At 39.3% G+C, this 16,435-nt stretch overlaps 1 protein-coding gene and 1 long non-coding RNA gene across 2 annotated transcripts; both read right to left on the bottom strand.

Annotated features, from left to right (window-relative positions):
- Positions 1-2,668: 2,668 nt before the first annotated feature.
- Positions 2,669-3,614, bottom strand: LOC130947561 (uncharacterized). The gene is made up of 4 exons (XR_009072714.1): positions 3,583-3,614; positions 3,349-3,470; positions 3,118-3,234; positions 2,669-2,794 (listed from the first exon to the last, which is right to left on the bottom strand). It is a non-coding gene; the product is annotated as an uncharacterized LOC130947561 (long non-coding RNA).
- An 823-nt stretch (positions 3,615-4,437) lies between these two features.
- On the bottom strand, positions 4,438-6,679 carry LOC130949409 (uncharacterized). Its single transcript, XM_057878136.1, has 4 exons — positions 6,559-6,679; positions 5,698-6,317; positions 5,169-5,583; positions 4,438-4,595 (listed from the first exon to the last, which is right to left on the bottom strand). The coding sequence occupies exons 1-4, from the start codon at positions 6,677-6,679 to the stop codon at positions 4,438-4,440; spliced, it is 1,314 nt and encodes a 437-aa protein (XP_057734119.1).
- Positions 6,680-16,435: the final 9,756 nt, after the last annotated feature.

Genomic DNA, 16,435 nt, shown 5'->3' on the forward strand with positions numbered 1-16,435 from the left:
GGGAAAATCCGCCCCGCTCCGCCAAAGCCTGCTGTTTAAGCAGTGCGGGTTAGGTGGGATTTTGCTATGTGGCGGTGATAAAGGTCAAAAGTGGGTTCGGAATTTCACAAAATAGAATTTCTTCGATACAAGTATAGTCAAAACCTACAATTGACCAACATCAAAGTTTTTCAAAGATGTCACAATCAACACAAAATATTCGAGAGTTTTAAGTACCGGGTCGTCTCCCTCAAACTATGCAATTAAGATGTTACGCTCTTGGTTGTGAGGAAAAAGGGGGGTTTTCAATTGTGGAACGAAAGATTAAAAAAACTCAGAAACAAAAGAACTAACAAACGATCAAAAAGGGAATTAATGCAATTAAAAAAGAAAGAAGGTCAAAACTTAGTGAAAATGCGATAAATGCATAAAAGAGCCTTGACTTGGGAATGAGAATTAAGGAATCCTATCATCGTCATAACCACAACTATGGCAACTATGATGAGTTAATCTCGCTTCGTCAACTCCTAATATCGAGGAGTAAGTCAAGCAAGCATAATTGACCTTAATCCATAAGTCCTAGCTAACTTACTAATTATTTAGTAAAAAGCTAGCGTCAATGGAAACAAGAATCAACTAACAACCTAAGAATTACTACTAAGTGTCAGACATTATGACTCTAGTATCCTAGGAACTCATTTTCCAAATCAAGGTGTGAAAATCTACTCAAATTCTATAGTTGGTATTTTCACAAATATCTTGTGGGCATAAAAGCTAAACATAAGAAATTGCAAAAGATAATGAAAGCTATAACCAAACTATTTACAATATCAACAATAGAAACTCAATCAAGCATGTATAAACCATAAAATACCAAATTCATAAATAAAGGATTCAAGAAATCAAAATTGCATATATTAACAAAATAACTTGAACCATAAGACATGAGCAAAAGTAGTGTAATTAAAGAGAAGATTAAAGAGTACTTACAATGAAGATGAGCAAAATCCAAGATCAAAACTGAAACTATAAAATTCTACAATAAAAATTTAGTAAACCCTAAGAGAGAATTTTCTAAACTACACTACTCCTACTCCTAGTATGTTTTTCTATCTAAAAGTGGGCTCCAAAGTGTCCCCCCTTTGATATGAAATGATCCTCCTTGATATAGCACTCCAAATGGCTTTAGCAACTCCAAAAATTGGGCCAAGAGAGCCCCAAATTCACGAGCCACATGGTTCATTAATGAAGACACACGCTGGGACTTGTGCGTACGCATAGGATGTTGTGCGTACGCACACTTGAGTGTGTACTTCTCCTTTATTTTCTTCATAAAATCTCCCATTTTGCATGCTTCCTTCCACTTTTGCCTAGCTATTCTTACCTAATTGATCTAAACTCACTTAACAAAATATATCACGGCATCGAATGGAATAAAAGTGGAATTAAAATTATCAATTTAAGCACAAAAACGCATGTTTTTACATTTAGGTCTAATCTAGAGAGAAATCATAAAAGTATGCTATTTTGGTGATTAAGTGTGAGTTTATGTGATGAAATCCGTCCAATTCAAACAAAAAATTATCATCAAATATGGACTCATTAGGCGGTCCTAATTTTTCAGTCCGGCCTTCTTTTTTGACGAGTTACACGGCTGGCCTGGTGGGTCTAGACCCGTTTGCCACTCCTAATTACTGGTTAGGGAGCAAGGAGATATCCACATTAGTCAGATATAATGGCGTTAATTGATTCATGTAATCAACTTTATTTAGTCGTATGAGATCTTTTTGTTATTCTTGTATAATAAATTTAAGAGAAAAGGACAATTTAGTCCCTGACCTTTTAACCCGCGGACATTTTCGTCCCTGAGCATTGGGAAATACATTTAAATCCCTGACGTTCCTTAAAATAAGACCGATCAGTCCCTCCGTCCATGAGCCACTCTCAGAGCGGACGGAAAACGCTGAGCTGGCTCCCCCTATGCTGACTTGGCTCATCGGCGTTCCCACGTGGCAAGTAAGTGGGATGGAGGTTTTGAAAACGGGACACATTAGTCCCTCTAACGCAGATGTACCCGAAGATGATGCAACTTGTGTATCCCTCGCTCCGTTTCTTTCTTCCAACACCTGTTTACAGGTACTTTTTCTCAATTTCAGTTTACAACTAGATCCAGCAAGGACCCGGAAGAAAGGCCTTAGGAAATCATTCACCCCAGAGATTTTTACATTGCCTGCCTCTGTGACTGCATCATCTGGATCGCAATCCATAGGAGAATTCTTGTCGCTTGCTCCACTATTAGTGGCTTTGTCAGTCCCTTCATTTGGAGTTGAGTTGCCTTCCATTACATCAAGCTCACTCTCTGAAACGTCAATACCCTGGTGAGGCTTTCTGGCAGACTGAGATGGAGACTTCCATCTTGTAAGATCCTGCCTAAAGCTAGACAAAGAAGCCAAAATAGAAGCCCCAGCTACGGCTGAAGGGTCACCTGTTCTCTTTTCAATCTGCAGTAACTTCCCACCACCACTCTGAACTTCTGCACCCTTAACTGCGGTTTCAGGATGCAGTTGCTTAAAAACCTAGGTCAAAATAAATCAAGAAAAATACACAGACACACTAGAAACGGAAAATATGGGGATGGCATTCAACTAGAATTAACTGAAAAGGATACATAAGCATGATTTCCCAGCAAACCAAAAACCACCTCATCACCCGAGTTAAGCACACAACTGGTACTCTTCTTGACGAGCGTTCCATTTACTAGCACAGATCCTTTGCTGCCAGTACTTTCAAGCACAGCTACAGCATTCCCCTCACGCTGGTCATTTCCAGAAACAACAGTAACCATACTGCACATACACTTCCTAAGATATTCACCTCAAGCAACTGGAAACCAAGAAAATGGGGGAAACAAAGCAACGCAACCATGCACACGACTACAGATAAGTATTTACTGTGCTTAGAAGCCTCTAAAATAGTAATCGGCAAAACAATCCACTAGCAAGTTCTGAGGGGTGTGCATGGAGGAACAACCAAAAAAAAACACACAAAAAAAAACCCGGACATGACATACCTCACAGAACCACATCAAATAAAAATTCCAAAACCCCATTGAAAATTTACATTGGCCCTAATATGTACCTGGGATTGCTTGATCTTGCACAAAGTTCCACTTGCAGTATGATCCTTCAGCGGGAAGTTGGAATTTCTACTAGAACCAATTGTGAAGTTCGATATGGAAATAGGAACATTCGGATTCTGAAGCAATAATACCATCACATTCCGATTCCCAAATAAACAAGCTTTATCACTTCAAATAAAAAATGGTCAACTGTAACTTGAATTAAATACTCAAAATCACAATTGAATTACCTGTGAAGACTGGGATAAGAGCCTGCACCAGGAAACACCCTCAGAGTTGGGATTTTGCTTCTGATAAAACCACGAAGAGAACGAACTCTTTGGTTTATCAGCCACCAAACTTGGCGTAGACCCTTAAAACCAATTTTAAAAAATCAATTTTTTTTTCTCGACAAGTAACCATTCAGTGTCTAAAATGAACAAAAACAAAGTTGATCCGAAAATCCACAAGTGTGAAGCACGCACCATCGGCGATCGGCGCTGCCACTGGTACGGCTGGCAGGGCATCAGAACAACCCAAACGAATTTTAGTATTAGGGCAGCACTCAGAACGACGTCGTTTTAAGTGAGAGGGACTTATGTGTCCCGTTTTCAAAACCTCCATCCCACTAACGTGCCACGTGGGAACGCCGTTGAGCCAGGTAAGCATAGGGGGAGCCAGCTCAGCATTTTCCGTCCGCTCTGAGGGTGGCTCATGGACGGAGGGACTGATCGGTCTTATTTTCAGGAACGTCAGGGATTTAAATGTATTTTCCAATGCTCAGGGACAAAAATGTCTGCAGGTTAAAAGACCAGGGACTAAATTGTCCTTTTCTCTAAATTTAACAGAAAACTATTAAAAAAAATGTCGGAAAAAATTCAAATGCTTACAACAATAATCCCTGGAGATAAAAACAAGAGTTCCCCAAAGTTCTAAAAGTTGATAAGGTTTTGTTTTTATTAACAATAAAGATTAAATGTCACTATGTAAGGTTGCTACATAGGCATTTCTTTTTGTCTGTCTTTTTTTGTATAGTTATCAGAACTGAACCGGTAATCAATCTAATCATATGACTGAGTCACTGGATCACTAGTTCAACCGGTAGGTCACTAATTCATCTGGTTAATCCAGTCATAATTAAAAAAATTAAAATTATATAAATAAAATTAAAATAATGTCTTAAAATTTAAAATGTAAGTCTTTACAAACATTAATAATCCAATATCAATTTTTAAACATAATTAATAATCTAAAACAAAGATAATAAACCAGTCTCTAGTACAAAATACGTTCTCAATTTAAATCAACAATGACAAGTGAAAGATAACACAATCGGTAAATTAAGTCCAAACAATGAGCTCAAAGTCAGTATCAATATCTTCATAGGACAAATTTGGAGCTTGATCAACATTTTTCTCATTTTGATTTGCATCTATATCTTCCATAGCATTGTTATTCGGTCCATCATTATCTTGATCATTTTCCAAATTTAATTGATCTACATTTGTGTATTTTTCACAAATCAATATCAAGAATAATTCGTAATAGCAACTGACAATTAAAATATTCAAGCAATTGAAAAATTTACCAAGATCATCTAAAGTTGGTTGAATAGACATATTTGCCAAATTATTTCGTAGACATCAACCTTTTCAGGAGTTAAAAATGGTGGTGAATCTTCCAATATCCAATCCAAATGGTCATCAAATGCATCAAGACAAATTGGATCATAGCTTTGCTTTCTCATTTGAAATTAGGTAAATAATTATAAAAGATACCTTTATTGTAGCCTCAAGTTATAATGAACGAAAACAAGATCATTAAGCTTTTGATGTTCTAACCGATTCCTCTTCTTTGTGTGGATGTGTTCAAAAATACTCTAATTTCTCTCACAACCCGAAGAACTACAAGTTTGACTTAAGACACGAATGGCTAACTTTTGTAAATTTGGTGCTCTAGTTCCATAAGATTCCCACCATTGGTCTTAAAATCAAAAGAGGCAATCCATTACAATTAGTTGTTTTAAATAAACAAACTAATAAAGAAAGATAAAACCAAATAAAATATTTACTTGGCATCACTGTGCTTCGTTCACGTAGTGCAGATTGTCTTCTAAAATCATCTTCAGCATTCTTATATATTCTTAACTCACTTGTCAACTTAGAATTCAATTCTAGTTCACCATATGCATATTTCTCAATTACATCTAGTAGGCCAGAAGTGGTTTGCTTATATTTTTCAAATTCATCAGCATTGAATCGAAAAGCAGAATTTAACCAATAGCCAATAGCATGAAGATTTTTCTGAAGTTGTGAATCCCAATGAGTATCCAAAATCTTTAAGTAAGGCTCCACAATCTTCTTTCTTCGTTGAAACCTCTTCACCATCTCTTCTCTAGCCTTATAAAAAGCTTGATAAAGAAAATCCATTGCAGCCGTATCTTCACTATTCACAATACGAAGCACACGAACAAGTATCTCAGTAAGCTTAACAATATCCGTACATTGATTCTAAAACTTAGAGTCTAAAACTTGATCCACAAATGTTTTAGCTTTAGCTTCTTTGGAGTAGGCTGAGATTCTCTATTCTTTAGAAGTTACCATATCTCTCAATGCATCTTTTTGTGCTAGAATACTCTGCAAAGCTATGAAATTGGTAGCAAAGTGAGTTGGAGCTGGACGAAGTTTTTCTCGCCCACTAGTAAACTTTCTCATCAGATACAATGGATGACAATGATTATATATGTATTTAGTAATCTTTGAAGCATGTGAAACCATCTCACTTGCTTCATCCAACTTTCCAATATCTTGCAACATCAAATTAATACAATGCGCAACACAAGAAAACCAATACAACTTAGGAAATTTAGCTTCCAACAACCTTCCAGTAGCAATATAATTTGTATCATTGTCCGTCATTGTATGAACAACATTTTCAGGACTGACAAATAAGACAACATCCTTAAAAAGCTTAAAGAACAAATCAGCAATCTTGGAGGCATGAGAAGCATCAACTGACTTTAGGAAGATAGTTCCTTTAGGACAATAAACCAAGAAGTTAATTAAAGTACGCCTACAACGATTAGTCCATCCATCAGTCATGATAGTACATCCATTTTGCTTCCAAATTTTACAATAACGTTCAATCATCTTTTTCACATCCTCCAACAACTTGCTCAACAAATACCCACAAACTCTACCAAAGTTTGGACTTTTATACCCTGCACCCATGTTTGCAATAACATCAATCATTGGTTGGTAATAGGCTTAATTAACTGCATTAAAAGGCACAGAAGCATCAATTGTCAATCTTGCAATGGCAACGTCACATTTTCCACAATTTTTTTACTTTGCAATACACTTTTTATAGTTGGTTAGGCTCTAGGTGTTGTTGAAGATGGAAAAAAAAAAGTCTCTATTCCAGTAGCTTTTTTTCCTTTCCTAGTTGCAGGTGGTGGCAACCTTGTCCTTGAATGCTGCTGCTGTTGTTGTTGTTGTTGTTGTTGTTGTTGTTGTCGTCGTCGTCGTGCTTCAAGATCTTCCATTCTATCAAATTCTCTTTCAACTTCATCACATGCTCCATAACTTTCTGCATAATTTTCTTGAGCTTTTCTTTTTTTTTTCCTATTATTATAAACTCTTTTAGTGGTAAGATTAGGGGTAGAAGTTGCTGATGATGCTTGTTCTTGAGTTGGTGGCATTTCTGATGGTGTTTGAGATGAAGACACTTTTAAAATTCTAACAAAAGAAACAAAATATTTTCAGAATTTCAGCAACAAAAGATTTACCTAAGTCAGTTTTTAAGCAACATAACAACCACCACCAAAGTTCACTGATGATAATTGGTGCACGAAATTGTGATCATCAATGGCACCATCAACATGGTACGCACAATTGCAATCTCAACTCTTTATCACAACTTCGCACAACTAACCAGCAAGTGTACTGGGTCGTCCAAGTAATAAACCTTACGCGAGTAAGGGTCGATCCCACAGAGATTGTTGGTATGAAACAAGCTATGGTCACCTTGTAAATCTCAGTCAGGCAGACTCAAATGGTTATAGATGATGAATAAAACATAAAGATAAAGATAGAGATACTTATGCAATTCATTGGTGAGAACTTCAGATAAGCGAATGGAGATGCTTTGTCCCTTTCGTCTCTCTGCTTTTCTACTGTCTTCATCCAATCCTTCTTACTCCTTTCCATGGCAAGCTGTATGCAAGGGTTTCACCGTTGTCAGTGGCTACCTCCCATCCTCTCAGTGGAAATGTTCAACGCACCCTGTCACGGCACGGCTATCCAGCTGTCGGTTCTCGATCATGTCGGAATAGAATCCAGTGATTCTTTTGCGTCTGTCACTAACGCCCCACAATCGTGAGTTTGAAGCACGTCACAGTCATTCAATCATTGAATCCTACTCAGAATACCACAGACAAGGTTTAGACCTTCCGGATTCTCTTGAATGCGGCCATCAATTCTAGCTTATACCACGAAGACTCTGATCTCACGGAATGGCTGGCTCGGTTGTCAGGCGAGCGCTCGGTTGTCAGGCGATCAACCATGCGTCGTGTATCAGGAATCCAAGAGATATTCACCCAAACTAAGGTAGAACGGAGGTGGTTATCAGTCACACGTTCATAGGTGAGAATAATGATGAGTGTCACGGATCATCACATTCATCAAGTTGAAGAACAAGTGATATCTTGGAACAAGAACAAGCGGAATTGAATAGAAGAACAATAGTAATTACATTAATACTCGAGGTACAGCAGAGCTCCACACCTTAATCTATGGTGTGTAGAAACTCCACCGTTGAAAATACATAAGAACAAGAGTGATCATTGGCTTTGGTCCCAAAGAGGGAACCAGAAGAACCAAGATCTGATCTAAGAACTAGATGTCCGAAGATGAAAATACAATTAGCAAAAGGTCCTATATATAGAGAACTAGTAGCTTAAGAATTACAAAGATGAGTAAATGACATAAAAATCCACTTCCGGGCCCACTTGGTGTGTGCTTGGGCTGAGCAATGAAGCATTTTTGTGTAGAGACTCTTCTTGGAGTTAAACGCCAGCTTTTGTGCCAGTTTGGGTGTTTAACTCCCACTTTGGTGCCAGTTCCGGCGTTTAACGCTGGGAATTCTGAAGGTGATTTTGAACGCCGGTTTGGGCCATCAAATCTTGGGAAAAGTATGGACTATCATATATTGCTGGAAAGCCCAAGATGTCTACTTTCCAACGCCGTTGAGCGAGCGCCAATTGGGCTTCTGTAGCTCCAGAAAATCCACTTCGAGTGCAAGGAGGTCAGAATCCAACAGCATCTGCAGTCCTTTTCAGTCTCTGAATCAGATTTTTGCTCAGGTCCCTCAATTTCAGCCAGAAAATACCTGAAATCACAGAAAAACACACAAACTCATAGTAAAGTCCAGAAAAGTGAATTTTAACTAAAAACTAATAAAAATATACTAAAAACTAACTAAATCCTACTAAAAACATACTAAAAATAATGCCAAAAAGCGTACAAATTATCCGCTCATCACAACACCAAACTTAAATTGTTGCTTGTCCTCAAGCAACTGAAAATCAAATAAGATAAAAAGAAGAGAATATGCAATGAACTCCAAAAACATCTATGAAGATCAGTATTAATTAGATGAGCGGGGCTTTAGCTTCTTGCCTCTGAATAGTTTTGGCATCTCACTTTATCCTTTGAAATTCAGAATGATTGGCTTCTTTAGGAACTCAGAATCCAGATAGTGTTATTGATTCTCCTAGTTAAGTATGATGATTCTTGAACACAGCTACTTTATGAGTCTTGGCCGTGGCCCAAAGCACTCTGTTTTCCAGTATTACCACCGGATACATACATGCCACAGACACATAATTGGGTAAACCTTTTCAAATTGTGACTCAGCTTTGCTAGAGTCTCCAATTAGAGGTATCCAGGGTTCTTAAGCACACTCTTTTTGCCTTGGATCACAACTTTATTTCTTTATTTTTCTTTCTTTTTCTCTTTCTCCCTTCTTTTTTCGTTTTTTTTTCGCTTCTTCTCTCTTTTTTTTTGTATTCACTGCTTTTTCTTGCTTCAAGAATCATTTTTATGATTTTTCAGATCCTCAGTAACATGTCTCCTTTTTCATCATTCTTTCAAGAGCCAACAACTTTAACATTCATGAACCACAAATTCAAAAGAGATATGCACTGTTTAAGCATACATTCAGAAGACAAAAGTATTGCCACCACATCAAAATAATTAATCTGTTATAAAATCTGAAATTCATGCAATTCTTCTCTTTTTCAATTAAGAACCTTTTTCATTTAAGAAAGGTGATGGATTCATAGGACATTCATAACTTTAAGGCATAGACACTACTGATCATAAGACACAAACATAGATAAACATAAGCATAGAAATTCGAAAAACAGGGAAATGAAGGACAAGGAGATTAAAGAACGGGTCCACCTTAGTGATGGCGGCTTGTTCTTCCTCTTGAAGGTCTTATGGAGTGCTTGAGCTCCTCAATGTCTCTTCCTTGCCTTTGTTGCTCCTCTCTCATGATTCTTTGATCTTCTCTAATCTCATGGAGGAGGATGGAATGTTCTTGGTGCTCCACCCTTAGTTGTCCCATGTTGGAACTCAGTTCTCCTAGGGAGGTGTTCAGTTGCTCCCAATAGTTTTGTGGAGGAAAGTGCATCCCTTGAGGCATCTCAGGGATTTCATGATGAGAGGGGTCTCTTGTTTGCTCCATCCTTTTCTTAGTGATGGGCTTGTCCTCATCAATGAGGATGTCTCCTTCTGTGTCAACTCCTACTGAATAACAGAGGTGACAAATGAGATGAGGAAAGGCTAACCTTGCCAAGGTAGAGGACTTGTCCGCCACCTTATAGAGTTCTTGGGCTATAACCTCATGAACTTCTACTTCTTCTCCAATCATGATACTATGGATCATGATGGCCCGGTCTAGAGTAACTTCAGACCGGTTGCTAGTGGGAATGATTGAGCGTTGGATAAACTCCAACCATCCCCTAGCCACGGGCTTGAGGTCATGCCTTCTCAATTGAACCGGCTTCCCTCTTGAATCTCTCTTCCATTGGGCGCCCTCTTCACAAATGACTGTGAGGACTTGGTCCAACCTTTGATCAAAGTTGACCCTTCTAGTGTAAGGGTGTTCATCTCCTTGCATCATGGGCAAGTTGAATGCCAACCTTACATTTTCCGGACTAAAATCTAAGTATTTCTCCCGAACCATTGTGAGCCAATTCTTTGGGTCCGGGTTCACACTTTGATCATGGTTCTTGGTGATCCATGCATTGGCATAGAACTCTTGAACCATCAAGATTCCGACTTGTTGAATGGGGTTGGTAAGAACTTCCCAACCTTTTCTTCGAATCTCATGTCGGATCTCGGGATATTCACTCTTTTTGAGTTTGAAAGGGACTTCGGAGATCACCTTCTTCAAGGCCACAACTTCATAGAAGTGGTCTTGATGCACCCTTGAGATGAATCTCTCCATCTCCCATGACTCGGAGGTGGAAGCTTTTGCCTTCCCTTTCCTCTTTCTAGAGGTTTCTCCGGCCTTAGATGCCATAAATGGTTATGGAAAAACAAAAAGCAATGCTTTCACCACACCAAACTTAAAAGGTTTGCTCGTCCTCGAGCAAAAGTAGAAAGAAGAGAGTAGAAGAAGAAGAAATAGAGGAGATGGAGATGGCTTTGTGGTTCGGCCAAAGGGGAAGAAACGGTGTTTAGGGTGTGTGAAAATGAGGGAGTGAAGATGGGTTTATATAGGGGTGGAGAGAGATGGGGTTCGGCTATGGTAGGGTGGGTTTGGGAGGGAAAGTGGTTTGAATTTGAATGGTGAGGTAGGTGAGGTTTTATGAAGGATGGATGTGAGTGGTGAAGAGAAAGATGGGATTTGATAGGTGAAGGGTTTTTGGGGAAGAGGTGTTGAGGTGATTGGTGAATGGGTAAAGAAGAAGAGAGAGGGTGGTGGGGTAGGTGGGGATCCTGTGGGGTCCACAGATCTTGAGGTGTCAAGGAAAAGTCATCCCTGCACCAAGTGGCGTGCAAAAATGCACTTCATGCCAATTCTGGCGTTAAACGCCGGGCTGGTGCCCATTTCTGGCATTTAACGCCAGCTTCTTGCCCTTTTCTGGCGTTTAACGCCAGTCTGGTGCCCCTTTCTGGCGTTAAACGCCCAGAATGGTGCCAGACTGGGCGTTAAACGCCCAGCTGCTACCCTTACTGGCGTTTAAACGCCAGCAAGACCTTCCTCCAGAAAGGCCACTTCGAGTGCAGGAAGGTCAGAATCCAACAGCATCTGCAGTCCTTTTCAGTCTCTGAATCAGATTTTTGCTCAGGTCCCTCAATTTCAGCCAGAAAATACCTGAAATCACAGAAAAACACACAAACTCATAGTAAAGTCCAGAAAAGTGAATTTTAACTAAAAACTAATAAAAATATACTAAAAACTAACTAAATCCTACTAAAAACATACTAAAAACAATGCCAAAAAGCGTACAAATTATCCGCTCATCAATAATCAACAACAAATTTAACAATTCAAGTATTCAACTCTGTTATCCACTGTCCAGCAACAAAAAAATTTGGTTAAACAATTCTAGTGAAATACTAAATAACAATAACTTTGGTGGACGAAATTGTGATCACTTGTTCTTTATACTTTGATGATGTTTACTCTTAGGGCACTGTTTATTTTCTTAACGTCACAACTCCGTTCAACTAACCAGCAAGTGTACTGGGTCGTCCAAGTAATAACCTTACGTGAGTAAGGGTCGAATCCACAGAGATTGTTGGTATGAAGCAAGCTATGGTTACCTTGCAAATCTCAGTTAAGCAGATTAAAATTGTTTATGGTTCGAAAATTAATAATAAAATAAGAAAATAAAAAGGGATAGAATACTTATGTAGATTCATTGAACAGTGCATAGGAATTTCAGTTAAGTATATGAAGATGCTGTGTGGCTCAAGGACGTCTGCCTTCCCACTGCTTCTACTCAATTCTTCTTACTCCTTTCCATGGCAAGCTTTGTATAGGGGTTCACCATCAGCTGTGGCTACTTTCATCCTCTCGGGAAAATATCCTATGCGGCTGTCACTCGCATAGCTAATCAGTCTGGAGGCATCACCCATGGTTGATGGCTACATCCCATCCTCGCAGTGAAAGCTAATGCTCACGCACTCTGTCACAGTACGGCCAATCACCGGTTGGTTCCCGCTCCTACTGGAATAGAATCCCTTGATTCTTTTGCGCTTGTCACTAACGCCCAGCAGGTTACAAGTTTGAAGCACGTCATAGTCATTCATTACCGGAATCCTACTCGGAATACCACAGACAAGGTTAGACTTTCCGGATTCCCAGGATCCTACTCGGAACACCACAGACAAGGTTGGACTTTCCGGATCCTCATAAATGCCGCCATCTATCTAGCTTATACCACGAAGATTCTGTTGGGGAATCTAAGAGATACACATTCAAGCCTTGTTGCATGTAGAACGGAAGTGGTTGTCAATCACACGCATTCATAAGTGAGAATAATAATGAGGGTTATCTAACTCATTAGATTCATCATGTTCTTGGGTACGAATGGATATCTTGGAATAAGAATAAGATAGAGACCGAATAAAAGAAGATAGAATTGCATTGATACTTGAGGTACAGCAGAGCTCCACACCCTTAATCTATGGTGTGCAGAAACTCCACCGTTGAAAATACATAAGCAGAAGGTTCAGGCATGGCCGAATGGCCAGCCCCCTTAAACGTGATCAATAGTCTCTTAGGATGAAGAATAAAACAAAACTGAGACCAAAGATTTCTAATACATTAGTAATTCATCCTATTTATAATAAACTAGCTCCTAGGGTTTACATGAGTAAGTAATTGATGCATAAATCCACTTCCGGGGCCCACTTGGTGTATGTTTGGGCTGAGCTTGTTCAATCCACGAGCTGAGGCTTCTCTTGGAGTTGAACTTTGAGTTATGACGTGTTTTGGGCGTTCAACTCCGGATCATGACGTTTTTCTGGCGTTTAACTTCAGAAAGCAGCATGTACTTGGCGTTCAACGCCAAGTTACGTCGTCATTCTTCGAATAAAGTATAGACTTTTATATATTGCTGGAAAGCCCTGGATGTCTACTTTCCAACGCCGTTGAGAGCGCGCCAATTGGAGTTCTGTAGCTCCAGAAAATCCATTTCGAGTGCAGGGAGGTCAGAATCCAACAGCATCAGCAGTCCTTTTGTCAGCCTTTTTTCAGAGTTTTGCTCAAATCCCTCAATTTCAGTCAGAATTTACCTGAAATCACAGAAAAACACACAAACTCATAGTAAAGTCCAGAAATGTGAATTTAACATAAAAACTAATGAAAACATCCCTAAAAGTAGCTTGAACTTACTAAAAACTATATGAAAACAATGCCAAAAAGCGTATAAATTATCCGCTCATCACAACACCAAACTTAAATTGTTGCTTGTCCCCAAGCAACTGAAAATCAAATAGGATAAAAAGAAGAGAATATACTATAAAGTCCAAAATATCACTGAATATTAATTTAATTACATGAGCGGGACTTGTAGCTTTTTGCTTCTGAACAATTTTGGCATCTCACTTTTTCCTTTGAAGTTCAGAGTGATTGGCATCTCTAGGAACTTAGAATTTTGGATAGTGTTATTGACTTTCCTAGTTAAGCATGTTGATTCTTGAACACAGCTACTTATGAGTCTTGGCCGTGGCCCTAAGCACTTTGTTTTCCAGTATTACCACCGGATACATAAATGCCACAGACACATGACTGGGTGAACCTTTTCAGATTGTGACTTAGCTTTGCTAGAGTCCCCAGTTAGTGGTGTCCAGAGCTCTTAAGCACACTCTTTTGCTTTGGATCACAACTTTAACCACTCAGTCTCAAGCTTTTCACTTGGACCTTCATGACACAAGCACATGGTTAGGGACAGCTTGATTTAGCCGCTTAGGCCTGAATTTTGTTTCCTTGGGCCCTCCTATCCATTGATGCTCAAAGCCTTGGATCCTTTTTACCCTTGCCTTTTGGTTTTAAGGGCTATTGGCGTTTTCTACTTGCTTTTTCTTTTTCTTTCTATTTTTTTTTCGCCACTTTTTTTTTTTTTCGCAAGCTTCTTCTTTTTCACTACTTTTTCTTGCTTCAAGAATCAATTTCATGATTTTTTTCAGATCATCAATAACATTTCTCTTTGTTCATCATTCTTTCAAGAACCAACAATTTTAACACTCATAAACAACAATATCAAAAGACATATGCACTGTTCAATCATTCATTCAGAAAACAAAAAGTATTGTCACCACATCAATATAATTAAACTAAATTTAATAATAATTTCGAAATTTATGTACTTCTTGTTCTTTTGAATTAAAACATTTTTCTTTTTAAGAAGGGTGAAGGAGTAATGGATTTTATTCATAGCTTTAAGGCATGGTTACATACTAATGATCATGAAATAGAGACACAAAACATAGATAAACACAATAATTAAAAACCGAAAACAGAAAGAAATAAAGAACAAGGAATGAATCCACCTTTAGTGGCGTCTTCTTCTTGAAGGACCAATGATGTTCTTCAATTCTTCTATGTCCTTGCCTTTGTTGCTCCTCCCTCATTGCTCTTTGATCTTCTCTTATTTCTTGGAGAATGATGGAGTGCTCATGATGTTCCACCCTTAATTGTTCAACATTATGGCTCAAATCTTCTAAGGAGGTGTTGAGTTGCTCCCAATAGTTGTTGGGAGGAAAGTGCATTCCTTGAGGCATTTGTTGATGATGAATTTCCTCATGTTCTCCTTGAGGGCCGTGAGGAACTTCTCTTGATTGCTCCATCCTTTTCTTGGTGATGGGCTTGTCTTCTTCAATGGAGACATCTCCATCTATGATAACTCCGGCTGAGTAACATAGATGACATATAAGGTGGGGGAAGGCTAGCCGTGCCATGTATGAAGGCTTGTCAGCTATTTTGTAGAGCTCATTGGAGATGACTTCATGAACTTCCACTTCCTCTCCAATCATGATGCTATGAATCATGATGGCCCGATCTACAGTAACTTCAGATCGGTTGCTTGTAGGGATGATGGATCTTTGGATGAATTCCAACCATCCTCTAGCTACAGGCTTGAGGTCCAGTCTTCTTAGTTGGACTGGCTTGCCCTTGGAGTCCATTCTCCATTGGGCGCCTTCCACACAAATGTCCCTAAGGACTTGGTCCAACCTTTGATTAAAGTTGACTCTTCTTGTGTAGGGGCGTTCATCACCTTGCATCATGGGTAAGTGAAACGCCAACCTCACATTTTTCGGACTAAAATCCAAGTATTTCCCCCTAACCATTGTGAGATAATTCTTTGGGCTTGGGTTCATACCTTGGTCATGGTTCCTAGTGATCCATGCATTGGCATAGAACTCTTGAACCATCAATATTCCGACTTGTTGTATGGGGTTGGCTAAGACTTCCCAACCTCTTCTTTGAATCTCAAGTCGGATCTCCGGATACTCATTTTTCTTGAGCTTGAAAGGGACCTCAGGGATCACCTTCTTCTTTGCCACAACATCATAGAAGTGGTCTTGATGGCTCTTGGAGATGAATCTCTCCCTCTCCCATGACTCGGAGGTGGAAGCTTTTGCTTTCCCTTTCCCTTTCTTTGAGGAAACTCCGGCCTTGGGTGCCATTGGTAATGGAAAAACAAAAAAAAGCTTATGCTTTTACCACACCAAACTTAAAATTTGCTCGTCCTTGAGCAAGAAAGAAAAGAATAGTAGAAGAAGAAGAAGAGAATATGGTAGAGAGGGAGAGAAGTGGGTTCGGCTATTTGAGAGAAGAAGGGGTTTGTATTGTGTGAAAATGATGAATAAGGGAAGGGTATTTATAGGGAGAGGGGAGGGTGGGTTTCGGCCATTTGGGTGGGAATTGGTGGGAACTTGAATTTGAATTTTATGAGGGTAGGTGGGGTTTATGGGGAAGAGGGGGTTGATGTGAATGGTGAATGGGGTAATTGGGAAGAGGAATTGAGGTGATTGGTGAAGGGTGTTGGGAAGTGTGACATTGAGAATGAGATTTGGATTAGGAGAGTGTGATTAGGATTAAAAGGAATGTGGTAGGTGGGGATCCTGTGGGGTCCACAGATCCTGAGGTGAAAACAAATACCATTCCTTCACCATATAGGCATGTAACATGCCTTCATGCAACATTCTGGCGTTCAAACGCCCATTGGTGCATGTTCTGGGCGTTCAACGCCCATGTAATGCATGTTCCTGGCGTTGAACGCCAGTTTCATGCTTGTTTCTGGCGTTCAACGCC

The sequence above is a fragment of the Arachis stenosperma genome, chromosome 9, assembly GCF_014773155.1.
Source record: "Arachis stenosperma cultivar V10309 chromosome 9, arast.V10309.gnm1.PFL2, whole genome shotgun sequence".
Taxonomy (NCBI): Eukaryota; Viridiplantae; Streptophyta; class Magnoliopsida; order Fabales; family Fabaceae; genus Arachis; species Arachis stenosperma.